The sequence below is a fragment of the Peromyscus eremicus genome, chromosome 20 (genome assembly GCF_949786415.1).
Source record: "Peromyscus eremicus chromosome 20, PerEre_H2_v1, whole genome shotgun sequence".
NCBI classification, from domain to species: domain Eukaryota; kingdom Metazoa; phylum Chordata; class Mammalia; order Rodentia; family Cricetidae; genus Peromyscus; species Peromyscus eremicus.
Window position 1 is genome coordinate 8457728 of NC_081436.1, and position 18443 is coordinate 8476170.

The following is an 18443-nucleotide window of genomic DNA, read 5'->3' on the forward strand; positions in this document are numbered from 1 at the left end:
ATAATAATTTCAAAAAAATGAAAGCAATTAAAATAAGAGATATCCCAATTTACAGGTTTTTTTCTTCTTGGCCATTGTCTTAAGGATTAGTATTCTGTGAGGGGCCAAGGGGTTGTGGTCTATGAAATGGCCTTGGATAGCATACTTGTTTTCATTACTCTCTTGTCTACAACACAAGTATAAAGAATACTTCACTTGATTGTGGTCATGAGGAATAAATCATGTGATGAAGAAATTGTATCTGGCATTTTAATACCACTCATTAATACTTATGAACCACAACATAATGAAATCAATTGTCTATAAATCTGCAATGTTCTCCAACTTATACAGATTGTATGCTGTCTAAAATCTATTTATGTGTTTTCATAAAAAAATTTCAAAAAAATTATGTGAGAACCGGTCTTCAAATATGAAACTTTAGACATTATTCTATGCACTCTCACCTACATGTTGGAAACAGACTCCCAGAAACTCAGCAAAGGACAGTGAGAAATGACCTTGTGGTTTTAAAAACAGCAGATCATCAAGAAAGCAAATCGCCCCATGTGAGTAATCAGGACTTGATTAATTGTTTTGAGGATCCTTAATTGCCTGCTGTTTATCAATATAATTTAATTGCCCGGGCACAAGATTGTGATATAAATAGAACAAGTACTATTTTATGAGAAATGATGTCATATCTTTCTTCCAAATACGTGGTATGAAAGACAATACTGTTGTTATTTGGCTTTGACACCGACACTAAAAATAGAACCAAGTACGGTTGAATTTCCTTTCTGGTTTTTGTGTGTAAAATACAAGAGTATCAGCTCATCATTCTCTTAGTTTGAAGGGAGGAGGGTTGGTGATTGTGGGGTCAGCCCATATACTAAAATAGGAAGATACAGATTTATGTGGCCCTGTATATGGATGACATGCTGATTTGTGAAGCATACATATTTTAGGAATTGGAGTTGGGAGAGAGTGGAGTAGAAATTGTATAAGTACAGTACTCACATCTGAAATTCTCAAAAAAATGTTTTAAAGGGGTCGGGGGGAGGAGTAAAATATAGACCAGGGTCTATTTATGTACAGACACTCCTAAATATTAACACAATTTTACTCATAGTTTGGTGTTATAGCAGAATATCTGCTGTCATATACAGTGAAGAGAGTGTGTATCACCCAAATGCCTAGTTCTATAATAACCTTGAATTTTGTAATGAAAACATTTGTCACTTTCTGAAAGAACCCCTTAAGTGGCAGAGACATAACCCATTTTCAGCTGGATGCCGCTGAAGCCAGTGGTCATAGGCATTGTGGAAGGTTCAGTCTTCACCAGAAACCTGAAGAGGAAAGAACAAGTTGCTGCCATATGATGCTTGTAATTTTTCTCTTGTTGGTTTATTCTTAATAACTGTTTTAATATGTCTGTGCTTTTCTGGAAAATATATCTTCAGCCCCACCTCCCATTTTTATTATCTAAGCTGATTTCAACTCCTGGAGTGTAAATGTTACTTATGAGTTTATGCAACTCACTAACATTCTTAATTCAGGTTGCAGTTTGTTTAAAATTATTTTTTTTCTCTTTAAATGAGATAGGGTCTCATACCCAGGCTGGCCTCAAACTCACTATGTAGATAAGGATGACCCTAAACTTTTGATGCCCCTGTATCTCAACCCTGTGTGCTCTGATCACAAATGTGTGCCACCATTCCTGGTTTATGCAGTTCTGGACTTCAAGGGCTTCATGCACACCATGAAGCTTCATGCCAACTCAGCTACTGCCCCAGCAAACCAGGTAGTTCTTCAAATAACACATTTTGTCTTCTAAGATTTGCTGTATATTTCATTCAACTGGATAATATAATGTAAAATTATGTTTTAATTTAATTGAAGACAGCAAAAGTGAATTATCTGAAATTTTCTTTCAATGTGCAATATATAAAACACAGTATATATTCTAAGTGAACAAGGAGTACTTTATGCTATAACTTATGCACATATCTTCATTTGTTTGTAGACAAACATACTAAATTCATAAATCATGACTCACATTTCAGGTCCTTTACTAAAACATTATTGAGCACCTAAAGATATGCATGCTATCAATTTGCTTGTAGGTGAAGCTGTACTTATTTTAAATATTTGACCTTAATTTAATAATGAATATACATTCTGTGTAAAGTGCATGCTTTGGAAATGCAAGCATGCTTTTATTTTTTATTGACTGTAATCCACAAATAAAAACTAGTATGATGAGAAGTCACATGAGATGGCAGGATGGGCCTGTCCCATGATTGTCTTCTCCTGTGCAGAAACACATCAATCTAAACAGTTTTTGATGTGCAAAATACCTTCAGAAGAGCTACAAAAAACCAATGACAACCACTGTACCTGGTACTGGTGTGAGAACACCACACTAAAAAGGGTACATTACCTGCAGTACAAATAGAGAGGCAGACTATTTGAGGAAAATGGGGAAATGGTCATAGAACTTGGTCACTCACCAAGGCCACGACAGCAGAAAACAGCAGTAGGGACATTCCCATCACCCCTAAATCCAGGTGGAGACCGACAGGATGCTCGGTTACCAGGCTGGGTCCCTGGCCTTCATGGCCGCCAGCTGACTGCAGCAGCTCTGATTTCTGAAACAGTCACAGTAGCAGCCAGACCTCACCAGCTTAAGGCTCCACATGTGATTAGCACCACACAGGCTTCAGTGACTCTGGGTTCCTCCTGGCACTGAGTCAACCGTGGTGGCCCTGGATGGAAAGTGGCTATCAAGATGACACTGAGATATCTTCTCACTCCTGCGGGATGGCTGGAGTCAGAGACAAAAGATGGAGTGTGTTCAGGAAGGCATGGGAGAGAGAGAGCTCTTCCACACCATTGGTAGGATTGCACTATTGCCATTGTGCAAAAAAGGATGTAGCTTCCTCAGGAAGTTCAGAACGGATCCACAAGACCCATCAATTGAACTTGCGGGTCTATCTATGGGATATAAAACTCATATGTAGAAAAGGCACCCAGAAGCCCCTGTTTGTTGCATCTAGCATCAAAAATAATAACATGAAAATTCATCCAAGGATGAATAGATAAAAGGCATGCATGCACATTTGCACAATGAAAAAACCATTCATCCATAAGAAAGGGCGAATGCCTATTATTGTGCCTTGACGTTACAGTGTGGTACTCAAATTACTGACAATATTTTGTATTCTTGAAAATACTGAGAGAGTAACACTTCTCACCACAAAATGACAACTATGGGAACATTTAGCATCTATGGGCATTTGATAATTGGATACATTCTTCTATTCCCTAATGAATAACTATTTCAATATACTGTACATAACAAGTACCTATTACTTTATAAGCACTGTAATAAAAATGTAAAATGAAGTTATATGTGTTGTATAGCTAGTTTTCCCTCTATATTCTGAATAGTGGCAAGCATGTAATAGTGAACCATAGCATATAGAGTTTATAAATTGAGCCACATCATTTTAGATGAAGCAGGGTACTTCATTACATAAGAAATTATTATGCAAATCCCCCTTGAAATGTGAGTGAGTGCTTTCTGCTCAGTATTGATGCTTTCAACCTTCCTAATTTTTTTCATGTTCCTGTAACATGTATATCAATATTTACCTGAGGCTGCCTCCTTAATTCCTTTCATTTTTTAGACTTAAATTCCATTTCACCTCTGTTTTTATGATTATCCCTTGCTGTAAATGGAAATAATTGAGAAAATAAGTGTGTAGCCATTAAAATGAAGTATTTGTGTACGGCTACTCATAAACCACATTGATGGCGACAGATACATCACATTCTGGGAAACTGTGCTCTATGTGGCTGTAAATTCAAATTTTCATAAATTTGATTTTCTAAAATGTAATTTTCATGGATGATAGCTCAGTAAGGGCAGAAGTCACACAGGCCTTGTATATCCTTTTTTTTTTTTTCTCCAGTACTTAGTTGTTGGCATATAACAGGTATTAAGTTAGTAATTGATATTAAATTAAATTAATGAATGGGTTTTAAGTTTATATATAATTCTCTGCAGAGCTACGTAATAATGATTTAACAAGAAAATAATGCTCAAACTGTGTGTGACAATATACCATAGCAGCCTATGTTTGTTTCTTCTGTATTCAGAGTGGGGAGAAATGTAATCAATAGCATTTCCATCAAATGTCAAAGACTCAGAGTGTGCTGCAGATGCAGGCAACATGCCGTAGGTGCTGTGATGTAAAGAAAGGGAAGTGGGGAGGCTGCACACAGGAGTGGGCTTGGCGACTGGAAACGGGGTGATGAGAGGAAGCCATCTAGAAATGAACACCCACCTCATGGGGCGAGCAGTTCTTACAGTCAGGTGAGTCAGGAAGGCAGGACAATGAAGACTGTGTAGGCAGTCGCCGTGGGCCGCAGTCACAGAAGCTCCATTTTATCCACAGTTTTGGACAATGATCATTTCTAAGACCTCAGTTTTCCCCGAATGACTCTAAACATTCCCCCCTGGCCTTCTTCAAATGAACATCACTTGTGAAGTTTAATTATCAACCTGTTTTCTTCCCCTGTACACTTAAAAAACGGCATAATTTTCCACATCGGTTCTGTTCGAAGAAAAGGCCAGTTAACGCTGGAGTAAGTGCAGCACGCAGACTCCTTTGTAATCCAGAAGTTCCTCAGCTGGGGGAGCCCTGAATTACAAAGAGGTTTTTTCCTAGAACCTGCAGGCCTAGGTGGATGCATGGCAGGAAGGCAATACTTAGCTGATTTGGCCATCAACCTTTATTTTGCTGGTAGGAATTATTGGCGGCAGTAACTGATTCTTGGATAAATGGACTGCCTAGATAAACATGCTCTATTTCCAAAACAATACTAAAATATTACAATGGTATGAAATGTCTACTGTTGGCCTATTACCTCATTAATCTGAGAAGATATTTTACATTTAGCTTCACTGAAGGAACTCTTACCAAGTAGCAAATGAGTTAGGGCTTAATTCTCTGGTTGTTAAAAGCTATTTATGCATGTATTCCCAACTTTAGCCCTTCCAAACTTGAGCAGCAGAGCTAGGCATGGTGCTGTCCTGCTGATCCCCAGTGCTCAGCAGGCAAAGGCAGGAAGATCAGGAGTTCGAGGCCAGCCCAGACTACATCACATAATCCCAGACAGTCTGGGCTACAAGGCATGGGCCAAATAAATAAATAAATTTCAAATGAGCTCCAGAAAAGAAGAATATGCAAACAGAAAGCAAAAGCTGAGGGTGCAGCCTGGTGGCAGAGCACTTGCCTGGGGTGCTAAAGGCCCTGGGTTTGAGTCTCACCGCCAAAAACCAAAGTATCAAAACTAACATATGCATGGGTGAGTTTGGCTTTAATGAGTCTGAGATAGGGGTGCATTCTGCCAACCAGAGCCTACTGAGAGGAAGGAAGATCACTCAGCCTTCCTTCCTCAGAGAGCACCCCTATGCCTGATCACATGCTGCAACGACTCTGTGTCAGGAGCCTAGGAAGACTGTCTGCCTCGGCAGATAGAGCCTTCCATTATGACATGAGACTATCGAGATGCAAGAAGTAGGTGTGTGTGGACATTCTCAGGAACCACACTGAGGTGGAGCTATTAGATCAGGTCATTCCGCTGGATCTCAGTCAGGCCAGTGGACCCAGAAAGTCAGGAGGTAGTGAGGAAATAAAAGTATTTTGTAAGGCAACCACAGGAACCACTTTTCTCCCCCACAAGCAAGGGAGGAGACCAGAGTATTGTGGGATTGTTTTGTCATTCATCAGCCTTCATAGAAAAGGGTTCACAGTGCTGTAGAGTGGTAATAGACTTCTCATAGAAATCTGAGACCCAAGCTACATTTTTGCCAATTTCTGCGTAGGTCTCCTTGTCTGAAGGAACACACATAGGAATACTAGACAATTGTGAACTGTCCCGACCTTTGTTAAATCCCATAACTTACATTGGCTTCAGTATTTTCATGTGTTCAAGATATTATTCATACACCATGATATGCATCTATTTTGTGTGGGGGGGGGGAGGAGGGGTTGAGGTAATATAAGTGCACAAATGCCATAGATTTTTTAAAACACATGCATGAATACTGTTGTCATATCTATTGAAGATGAATTGTGTATTTAGTCAGGATAGCTTATACTGATAGCAGTAACAATAATAATAAAACCCTAAAGGTCCAGTGGCTTCAAGAATCAAAAATTATTTTCTTGCTCATAGTATCTGCTCATACCAGGCAGTGTGGCATGCACTCCAGCCTCCTCCGTCACGGACTTAGATTGGTCTTGGGAGCCTCTGGAAATGGCTAGTTGTTGTGATGTGGCTGGAAAAGGGTACATGTGAGTCACACACAGCACCCTAAAGGCTCTGCCTAGAAGTGCTACATATCAACCCCCCCCACACACACACACCCCAGGTGACTGAAGAAAGTCACATGCCCATGCCTAACCTAAAGGAACTGGAAGTCTGCCATCCTAGAGTGTGTCAATCTGAGCTGGGAATATTTACTGAAAATCACAGACCGCCATCACACAGATGGTTTCCACTTCACAGTAGAATCATTTGTCATAGAGAAGTCTTCTCGGTGTTCCTCTGGTTACTAATAAATACCACCACATTCTTTATGCACAGCTTTTGACTACCAAGTGACTCTATTGATTTTATACTTTCTCAGTTTCGAGGTTTGCCGGCATTAAGAATAATAGTAGCCTCACAGCAGAAGGTTCTAGTTTCTTGAAAAGGATGAAGCAACTGTGTGAAATTGTAACTTCATCCCCTTTGTCAAACAGACATCGATGAGTGCTCCGACGGCTTCGTGCAGTGCGACAGCCGTGCCAGCTGCATTAACCTGCCCGGATGGTACCACTGCGAGTGCAGAGACGGCTACCACGACAACGGGATGTTTGCACCAGGGGGAGAATCGTGTGAAGGTCAGTAAAAGAAAACGTAGAGGCTAAAACTCCTTTATCCTAGAGAACACAAATTAAGGTCTAAACAATAGACATAGAGTTAATCCCCAAATCTCTGGTATTTTTTGCTGTTTGTCAACAGTGATTGCAAGTGTGTTAATAATTAATTTTGCCTCATAATTACATTACTATGTTCTATATCAAACATGTGATCCTAAACATCTGCTTTAAATACTAGCCAGGGTTGAAAGATGTTTTAAAATGAAAAGCCCATTTTATCACATAAACTTTTTAAAATGGAAGCATTTAAAATCCTGACCCCGAGGCAGGTAGAAAAATTAGATGAGGTGAACAGGAAAGTGGGGAACCAGGGCTGGATAAAAACATGAGAACAAGGCAGCCACGGGTGATATGCCATGTGTGCTGGGCTGGGCCGTTGAGCAGCAGGATTGCCCAGCATATTAAGGATGAGTGTTGAATGGTGGACATCAGAGATATGGGCTCTGTTCTAAGACATGTGTGAGCTTCTAGGGCTGGAAAATTCAATCTGATTACATTCAGCAATTAGCATCAGTCTTGAGTCATTTTCAGTGGACTGGCAAACAAAACAGCTCTACTATAGTCCATCTACTGAGAGGTAGTTTTAGGAACCAGCAGAGCAAGCTCAGTGTTGGGGAAATGACAACATGGAGTTTGCCATCAGAATTCATGGCACAGGAAGAAAAACCAAAGCAAAATTCAAGAACTCCTGTTTCTTCACTTGTATTAAAACCTTCATAGGCCAATCACATGCAAGACACTGGGTCTAGGATTCACATGTAATCTTTCAAGAACCTAGCAGAGGTACTTGACTCCTAGGTATTAAGGGGTATTAAAATGTCTGCCATCCTTGGTACAAAAAGGTGGGGAAAGCTTTGCCAGTTTTATGGGGTGCAGGTTGAAGTGGGAGGGAGCATGTAAGTCAGAATAGCCAGGGGTTATGTTGTGGGAGCTGGGACAGCCTGGGAACTAGTCATGGGAACTTTGATCTGTTGCGTGCTTGTTTGAGTTTATAGGGAACAAGGTGTTCCCCTGCCAAAGGTAGTTGGCTCTAGGGGGGTGGATAAGGGAAGTATTGGCTTTTCCTGACAAACAGAAAATCTTCTTCTCAAGGTTTCTGAGGAATGCTGAGTCTAGGTAGTAATCTTTCTGTCTACCCAGTGAGTGTCCAGCCTGTGGTGAGCCCAGACTGTCATTTGGGGCATTGTCAGAAGCAGTGGCATTTTTGTGGCCCACTTTGGACTTAACAAGCAGGGTGAAGATTAACACAAAAGATCCATCCTCCTTGTAGCTCCTCTCCCCATAGTTTCCGCTGATCCTGATGGATAACCTGTGTTTCACTGTAGCTATCATTGCATGCTTCTGTTCATTTGAACAGGAAGAAACAATGTTCCTCTACTGTCTCACAAATATGTGATCACATGTTTCAAGTGGAACATGGACTTAGTTACTTTTCTATGGCTTTGAAGACACCATGACCAAGGCAACACCATGTGCATGTCCCTCACTGGGCCTTTTCCCTAACCCGAGATACACAGATCTCTTGACCTTTGAGTTACATCAACTGGCATGTCTCCTGGCATCTCAGATCTAATGGACTACATCTGAGCTCTTGTTTTACTTCGAGCTTTACAGGTCCCTAAGCGAGGTGTCCAGGCCATTATCTTAATGCCATCTTTTCTTTCTTTCCTTCACATCTGACATCCAGCAGATAAACTCATTTCTAAGTTCACTGTGTCAGGTTTTTAAAGGTATTCATTCAAAATAGATCAAATCTGTTACCCTATCAGCTCTGCAGTTACCACAGTGGTCTAAGAGCTCTTATCTGGGCTGTTATTGCAGTCTTCAGACTAGCCTCCCCTCTTCTACTCCTGTCTCCCTGAGATCTATTCCCTTCTGCTTACACTGCTGAAGTTTACACACTTTGCATTTCTCTCAGAGTAAAACCCAGACCCTGCCCATGGTTGATAAGGGCCTATGTGGTTGAGTGCTTGGCTTACTTGCCATTTTTAAAAACACACCAGGTGGATTCCTTTGCATGAGCTCTTCTCTTTGCATGAAATGCCCCTCCCAACTTTACCCCTAGGCTTAAAACATAAAATATCCTTGCAAATGTTTCTCCTGGACTTTCCAGTTGAAATAGCCTTCGACTTCAGACACTCTTTATTTGTTCCACTTTCCTTCAGAGAAATAATAAATTCTCCCAGAGTCTTATTATATGCTCCTTTGTTTGTTTGCTGACTGTATACCTTAGCATGTGAGCTCATAAGTTTGGTTTGCTTGTCAGCTGCTAGATCTCCAGGCCTGGAACAATGGTGGGCACATGAGAGATGATATATTGATTTGCCTCGCAAAAATGATTGAGATGGAATGTAGGTAGGTAGGTAGCATGAATGTAGTGTTGTCAACTTGATATAACCGAGAATTACCTGGACCAGGGGTCTCTAAACATGTCTGTGGAGGGCTATCTCGATTAAGTTAACTGAAGTGGAAAGAACTATGTGCTGTGGGTAGCATCAGCCCCATGGGCTTGGATCCTGGACTTTATGAACAAAGAAAGGAAGTGTATACACTGCATTCATTGCTTTCTGCTTCTTGACTGTGGAGATGCAATGTACCCAACTCCCTCGAGCTCCTGGGACTGTGACTTCCCTGCCACAGTGGACCATCATATGCCCAAATAAACCCTTTCACCTTGGAGCAGCTTTTGCCGTGGTATTTTATCCCAGCAGCAGAAAAAGAAACAACTTCACAGATGAGAGATGGAAAACCTTTAAAAGTGAAATATGCAAGGTGTATAATCCACATTAGAATTAAACATGAGCATGAGATAATACAGAAAAAATATTTTATATATTAAACAGACACAGTGTTCAAATAAAAATAACTGGTACCCTCTTGATTTCAGAGAGTCAAAAGACAATTACTCATTAAACTAAAGCATGATAAATACAAGACAGCAAAATAGAAGATTCTCTCAGATCCACAGAAGCACTTTCAAGGCAATCCCACAAACACAGAAAGTTTTATTTTGAAAACGTTATTCTGGAAGCTTATTCTACTATTATCTACCAATAAAATGTATAACATTTATTAGAACAGTGTACTATTCTCTCAGAAAGCAGCACTCACTAGAGGAGTGCTTGGAAAGAACCGATAAGTGTGGTGTAAGAAATAGACCAGAAGTCTATCCAGCTGCCCATTTCCCGCAATTGGAGTGATTTGCTGAATTGTAATATTAGTATTTAGAAAGATTCCGTTTTAAGAGTATGGTTATATCAGGAAAGGAGCCATTTTTCTCTTGCTGAAAAATAAAGGCATTTCACTTTGGAGAAGCCACAGCGATGTATTTGTGACTACTCCGAAGTGTGGGATTCACGCTTGAAGACATGAATACATAGCTGGACTGTTTCACTCCTTTTCAGGCTATAGTTATGTCCATCGTGTGTGCATTTGTGAGCTCCATTCATACAAGTATTTTGCAATTCTTCCCACCCATCTTTCTCAGCAGTTTAGACTTCCTTCCCAGATGATGTGCTGGAGTGCCACTTTCCTGATGTATGCCATCATTTCTCCTGTGCCCACATAGTTTGAAAAAGTGGGACACAATCCAGTAGTTATTTTCCACATGTGCCCAAATTTTTTTTCTTTAATTTTCAATGATCTTCTAATTTGGTGAAATTTGAAGTATTATGTTCAAACCAAATAATGCACATTATTTATTTAAGTCAAGAAGAAGACACGTTTCAATGCATCTAGTTCACCCTAAGAAGTAAATGTTGAACATATGGACAGCCCCACCGGGCACAGCAATGGATGTCTCAGGAGAGAGAGTACTGTGAGTTCTTAGCAGATGAGGAGGCCATGAGACAAGGTGGAAATGTTGAGAAAACTCTTAAATCTAAGAACACAATATAAAAGGTGTGCTATGAGGGTGTGGGGGAGGGGTTCATTTTCCTTCCGAACTAAGAAATCCTTCTTGGAGTGCTTTGAATTCATTCCATGACTTTGTTAAGCACAAATCATTGATGTAAAGATGGTGTGATCCAATGTCTGATAGGAAATCTGGATGTGAGTCTGGTGGAAAGAGTAAATAGTTAAAGCCTATCTGAACCAAGTCCACATCTCAGTCTGGTCCTGTTTCATGAGTGCCAGAGCTATGTCTCCAACACTAGACCACTTCATGCAGAAGCCCAGAAGAAATGTAACAGCACATCCTGAGCAGAGCTTATACCTGCTGCCCTCCATGGACCTTCCTCTATCCCCTAATGAGACTGTAATCTTCTTTCTGTATAGCAGCCCTCAAAGCTTCTCAGATGGAAACAGTCTTGATTTGCCTTTTCCCGAAGTTTAAAGCCAGAAAACGAATCCTGTTGGTCCTTTGTTGCCTCCTACTGTGGATTCTCCAGTGCAGCCTTGTGCTGAACTCACAGCTGGATCCTGAGTGCCCATTTCCATCTGGACATCTGGGCCTCCTTGACCAGGACCTCGGGAAAGTTTCACATTTCAGGCCTCAGTCTCCTGATTTGTAAACTTCGGGCTTCCTTGCAGCTTCAGCCAGTGGCACAAGGACCAAATGTGCTGCCCCATGGAAAGCAGGCAGGAGCTCACACAAGTCACCTTAGACGGTGTTCATTCCTTCCCTGGATTCCTGAACCAGCCAATTCACTGACCTTTTAGCTTCAAACTCTTATCCACTCAAAGCCATTTTCTACAATAAAGCCAAAGAAATCTTCCTAAAATGAAAATCTGTATTTACTCAAAGTAACATCTTATCGCCTTTGTAATGAAGTTTAAATTTCTAACCTTCTCTCTCGGGGCTGAGTACGGCGCTTCAGCTGCATACCTGCCTTTTTCTGCCCTCACACTGGACACTCCATTTGCATCAAGACACCTGTTCCTCCATAGCTCTAAACTGCACGCCTTCAAACGTATTATTGCGTTAAAACACCTTAGCTCCTTTTTGCATGGCTAAATATTATTTACAGTGTATTTGTTAAGCATAAAGAACATACGAGAGATGGGGTGAGCTCACACATACAAGAGTGAGCTGTGCCGAATGTTGCTGCTGCTAGAAGCAGGTGAGGACCAGATGTGACCAACGGACTCAGAACATTGTTTCTTTAATAGCCACTCACTAAAGAATCACTGGTATTTGTAATATTTGAATTTTTATGAGCATCAACTCTCTCACATGTAAAAGGAGTTCCAAGTCCAGTTCCTCACATGAATTGGTAATTATGAAATCTAGATAACATGTAGAAAAGGAAACTGATTCGAACTGATTTGAGTCCACTTGCCGAGGGAGGTTATCATTAATCTATCAGGTGCACTGCCTCCCTTATTCTACAGATGGAACACCTACATGCACACCATGGCCGTGAGGGAGCTTGAACTCTGTGTCTTCATTAGAAATGTGTTTTCTATAGAATACATACTCCACACTCCTGGACATCTCATAATCTTTTCAGAAGTGGACAGACTCATTCCGTCCTGAGGGGGAGGTGGTACCCACAGTGGTGTTTTCACCTAAACCAGCAGGATGAGAGAGAGGACCAGAAACGTTCAGCCTTTTGTGGACAGCATGTTTTCAGTGCAAGTCAAAAGGGTTTGTGTAGTTAGAGTGTCTGTGGAGTTCATGGTCAAAGTGATGAAATTACTATGGTTAATGTTTTGCTGCGTACTATAATTCACAATTCCAAGAACATTAAATAGACATAAGGAGCAAAACACCAAATATACCCTATTATTGTTATTATTATTAAAAAACAAGTATAGAACTAATTTATAAAATGTTCTTTTCTTTTCAAAGACGAAACTCTACCTAATATAAAATGTGTGTAGGCACGTTGTACTTAACTACTACAAAGCATATACGAATGCTGACCTCTCTTCTAGTCATAGCCCAAACCACAAAGCACTACCTTTGACAAACTGAATTAGAATAAAACTCACTAGGGTCATAACACCTGCAGCCATCATCCTAATCTAGTACTTTTACGGAGATGGAATTAATACAAAATAAAGGTAACTAGAGAGAAAAGACACCATGTGGCCTATTTTCAGAATTTTATAATTTAAATGTAGCCAAGATGGAATCTTAACCAGCTAAGGTCTTCAATTAGAACTGAAATAAAGACACAGAAAAAAGACATTTACTCAATTTTGTCTTGAAATTTTTCAAGAAAAATCAGAACATAGTTCCCCTACTTAAAAGCTGCCAGTTTCTAACCTGCTCCTCCCTAACCCGCTCCTCCCTAACCCCCTCCTCCCTAACTCCCTCCTCCCTAACCCCCTCCTCCCTAACCCACTCCTCCTAACCTATTCCTCCCTAACCCCCTCCTCCCTAACCTGCTCCTCCCTAACCCCCTTCTCCCTAACCCCCTCCTCCCTAACCCCCTCCTCCTTAGCCCCCTCCTCTCTAACCTGCTCCTCCCTAACCTGCTCCTCCCTAACCTGCTCCTCCCTAACCCACTCCTCTTGCTGTGACTTCTTTCTTGACCTTTGCTTAGAGGAAGCAGATGAAAAGGGAAATAACCGCTTGCTGCCTCTCATATAATCTCTCTGAAATGTATTTTGGCTCGTGACCTTTAAATTATGGGATACATAGAATGAATCACATCTCTTGTTATAGACCTGATCTCTGGGTCAAGATATGTTTGCTTTTCATCTGTATGAAAATGCTTTAGGCTGCTACTGCCACGGAATAGGTGAGGTTGGGTGAAAAATGGTCAGTTGCCAATTGAGTGAGGCCAGGCCTGAAAGGATCATCTGAAAGGAACGCTAAGAAGCAATGGTATCCTTGAGAGAGATGGTAATTACAGGTTGTCTCTTTCCTTCGTGCTGTGAAGAAGGGTTCAAGGACAGCAAACCTAGACCCTGAGGGGAGAACACCAGCAACAGGACAAATGCCAGAATTGCATTGTGTGGAGGGAGCTGGGAGAAGAGGGTTTGAAATGGAATAAAATGCCTCAGATCCCCCTGACATTTCTCCCACTAAGAAGGGATGTTCTGTAAATGCCAGTGTGACACCGGGGATGATAACCCCAGGGAAAAAAATCAGAACACTTTTAGAATTTCCACTACCAAGCTGTTTTATTTAATAAATTAAGCTATGTTCTTACTTCCAGAGATATCAGTGTTTCTCAAATTCTAATGGTATTTACGCAGATATTCAAGTTAATATTCCAGACAAGCTTGTCTTTTCTTAAATCAAAATTTTACACTGTTTTCCCGTGAACTCCCCGGGTTACTCAGTGCCCTAGTCGGCATGTAAGGGAAGCGTACCTGGGTAAATGCAGGAGACAACCTGCCTGATCGCAGCTATTTGAAACACGAATGTCCTGGGTCAGACTCTGCTGCTCTTTTGGCTGTAGATATTGATGAGTGTGGAACTGGGAGGCACAGCTGTGCTAATGACACCATTTGCTTCAACTTGGACGGTGGATATGATTGTCGGTGTCCCCACGGGAAGAACTGCACAGGCGACTGTGTGCACGATGGGAAAGTCAAACACAACGGCCAGATCTGGGTGCTGGAAAACGACAGGTGCTCTGTGTGCTCCTGCCAGGTTGGTGTGAGCCCCACGTTGGGTTGTAATTTTCCTACGTTTCACGTGTGTGAATTGATGAGTATTGACAAATGCATACGACCATCGAGCCAGACCAACAGTTACTATAACTGAGCATTTTCATTAACCCAAGTGTTGTCCAAGCCCTTCCTAGCTAACCTCCCCCACCCAGAACCAGGACAACACTGCTTCCAGTTAAACAGTCGTTATAATTAAGTTCATATTTTTCTAGAGTCTCACATAAATGGAATCAGACAGAACATGTTCTTTGTGCCTGGCTTCTTTCTGTCCCAATATTACATTTTTTCCATATATATATATATATATATATATATATATATATATATATATATATATTTTATATTATTACATGTATCTTTTTCTTTTTTGTTACTGGACAACATCCCATTTTACCCTTTATCATAATGTATTTCTCAACATTAATAACATTTTATTACTATGTCAATTTTTCCTTAATCATAATATTATATTTGAGTGAAAGAATAAATGAAGTTAGAGTGCATAAACCTTAACCCAAGAGTGGAAAATGTCTGTCTGGATGAATGTTATATTTAGACATATGTTCTCTAGTGTTTACTCAGTTAATGAGAGGGACAAAAATTATAGCTAAATAATAGTCTTCTGTACAAGATAGTCAACTATTATGAGAGAAATTGATATTTATATAAAAACGTAATGCCTAACTATTCCAGAAATTTGAAAAATTGTGAGGCTGATTAACTAGATAGAAAGCACTATAATAGCACATCTTGCTTTTATTAAAAAAAAGTAACCAAATTGCTGTATAATATTCAAATATATGAATATTCATACATGCACTTTTAATATACATAATGGACTACATGAGGGCCGTACTAGTCAGCTTCTGGAAATTTTCTTTCTGGTCAAGTCTTTTTAGGAGTAGTATGCAAAGGAAATTAAAAGTCTTCCAGCTTTGGGCTCATTTCTGTTAGTTTCAAAGTGGAATTTTAAAGACACCTTACTAGCTGAATAGACGTTGGTCATCCCACACTCTGTAAGCTGTGACATTCTGAGAAATGTAGAGGTGTGGTAACACTCCTGTTCCTCCTTAACACAGACTGGATTTGTTATGTGTCGACGAATGGTCTGTGACTGTGAGAACCCCACGGTTGACCTTTCCTGCTGTCCTGAGTGTGACCCAAGGCTGAGCAGCCAGTGCCTGCATCAAAACGGGGAAACCGTGTACAACAGCGGGGACACCTGGGTCCAGGATTGCAGGCAGTGCCGCTGCTTGGTAAGTTACACAAAGCATCCCCTTCTTTCTGTCAGCAGCAGTAGTGGGCTAGAATGTTGACAGTTACAAAGATAAAGCCTGGATAAAACTATGAGAGATGAAGCCAAAAACATTGTCTAGAGTGATGGAGCGGCCCGCACTGTGTGTGCCTTCTCTGAGAGAGTACCTGTTGATGTGCTCCTAGCCTAAGCTAAGATAAACCTCCTATGGCTCTATCCCATTCTCTTATGCTTGAAGATGATTATGAACAAAGCACTTATGAAAAAGAAATGATTCTTTTCAAGTAAAATCGTTAACCACTCCGTGTCAGTTCCTCACACGTAAAAAGCAAAACAAAGATAACTTTTTGAAGCTGGGGAAATGGTTCAGTGGTTAAAGCATTTGCACCAAATGGTGAGGAACAGAGTTCAAATCCCCAGAACCCAATGAAATGTCATGTGGGCATGGTGGCCTCCAGTAATTCCAGCCACAGCAGGCAGGGGCAGAGGATCCCAAAGCAAGCTTGCCAGGAAGATCAGTCATATTGACGAGCTCTGGGTCTGACAGAGACTCTGACTCAGTGGATACGGTGGGAGGTCAAGCAAGAGTGATTCATGCCAGCAGTCTTAGGCATCTTTGTATGAATTGTCATCTCCATGCACATACATTCACACACATGCAAAATGCATGCAGACATACACACATGTGCACATGCGCTTGCTGGAAAAATGGAGAAGAAAGGAAAAGGAAATACTTTTTTTCTAAAGATTGTTCCTGTCAGCACTGCTGTGCAGTTGCCTTGTTCCACACACTGTGACTACATGATAAATACATATTGGAAGAGGACAGCTGTATGCATTTGTGACACTTTTCTTGAAAATAATGGGTAAAGAGAAGAAGATTAGGTAGAGAGAAAACAGCAACGTTTTTTCAGTTGACTCCATATCTTGTTTGTTCCCGATCATGTAAATTAAAAAGGAAAGAATGCAGCATGTGTCTTTGCAGTAGAAGTGTCACAGGAAAGACACCTTTGAAGTCACGGCCAGTTTCCTTCCTGTTTGTGCGGAGATATTTTTAGGGCCACGCTTTGGTGTTGTCTATCTTTTTGTCCTTTCAACCCAAAAATCAATCGCAAGAACAAGGTCAGTTTCTGCACCCAGAGGCTGCATTCATCTCAAAACCTGGAGATTTAAAACCAAGAAGCAGACAACAAACAGGTGGTAATTGCTTAAGGACCAATTCACACAGTTTCCCATGTGAAGTTGGGGGTGGGGGGATCAAATTCTGTGTGGTCTTATTCCGTGCTGTTCTGTTGGGGGGTGGTACGCTCAAATTTCTTACACTGAAAAATGTGTGACTTAGCCAAGAGATTGTCAAATTCTGTCCATATTTCACTTTTTGGTAAAGGGATAAACCTTTTCAAAGATTAATAAATAAGTTAGAGGGGAAATTAAGACTAGCTGAGGGTGAGAGACTTCATAGAAACCTCTCCCACATCCCCTTTGTCCTTAAGAAAATGGAGCAGTTCACACTTTACTATTTTGGGAGAAATGGTTGTTGCTTTTGTTTTAATGTTGTTCTTGTGTAGTACTCCAAGACCATTTAAACACCCATTGCAAAAGAGATGCCATCATCCAGTGGGGCTTCTAGAGCTGCCCTGAAGATGTGTAGTATAAAAGACCTAAGTATAAAAATCACTCTCCTGTCCTTCCTTTTTTGCCTCTCTTCTCTCTGATCCACTCCCTCTGCCCCTTCCCCTCACAGCAAGGAGAAGTCGACTGTTGGCCCCTGCCTTGCCCCGAGGTGGAGTGTGAATTTAGCGTCCTTGCAGAGAACGAGTGTTGCCCACGATGTGTCACAGATCCCTGCCAGGCCGACACCGTCCGCAACGATATCACCAAAACTTGCCTGGACGAGATGAACGTGGTTCGCTTCACTGGATCTTCCTGGATCAAGCATGGCACAGAGTGTACTCTCTGCCAGTGCAAGGTAAGGCCCTCGGGAGCAGGAGCGAGTCCTCTGCTAGCTGTGGCCTGGGCTTCACCTGGGTGATGGAGAGCTAGCCTCGGCTTGTGTGTTGTTCAGGCCGAGGTGGACGCTCAGCTTTATCAGCACCGCACTGATGATGGCCTTGTGCGTCTAGGACAGGTCTTCAGGGTACAGGAGCTTGTGTATGTTGCTGCCAGCATGATCAGTAGCAACAACTCAGTGTTCTAATGTAACCAGCCATACAGATTTCATTGCTCCTTTTATGATGGAAGACAATATTACTTCATTGATTTTTATCCACTTCTTTTATGAGTTCCATAAAATACATTGACAAAGTAGATACCTTACATTTCCAAAGTGAAAATCAATCTGGCAAAAGTGGGCGTGTCTCTTGGTTGTTGTGGTCAGCTACACTAAATTGAAGAAGTCAGGGTCTGATGCTCATTATATTTTATTCCTACAGTTGGTGAAAATCATTATAAAGATTTTGTGCTTTATTCTCATAGGGAAACAGTGTTATGCCACTTACTTCAGTGATCTCATGTAATATACACTAAGTAAGCAGCACACTGACCAGGTTCAAGAAAGCAGCTTGATTCATATCCATACAAAATCAAATTTAGTGAGGTCACTTCGTACCTCATAATCATAATTTGGAGACTAACACCAAAAC

The 18443-nt window shown here is 41.0% G+C and overlaps 1 protein-coding gene across 2 annotated transcripts in view; it reads left to right on the forward strand.

Moving 5' to 3' along the window:
- Nell2 (neural EGFL like 2) overlaps window positions 1-18443 on the forward strand; it is a 345435-nt gene that overhangs the window by 319371 nt on the left and 7621 nt on the right. For both annotated transcript variants that reach the window (XM_059247292.1, XM_059247293.1), the window contains exons 17-20: window positions 6798-6938; window positions 14333-14526; window positions 15626-15802; window positions 17546-17770. In XM_059247292.1, coding sequence (XP_059103275.1) covers window positions 6798-6938; window positions 14333-14526; window positions 15626-15802; window positions 17546-17770 — 737 coding nt within the window. The remainder of the gene's footprint in view (window positions 1-6797; window positions 6939-14332; window positions 14527-15625; window positions 15803-17545; window positions 17771-18443) is intronic.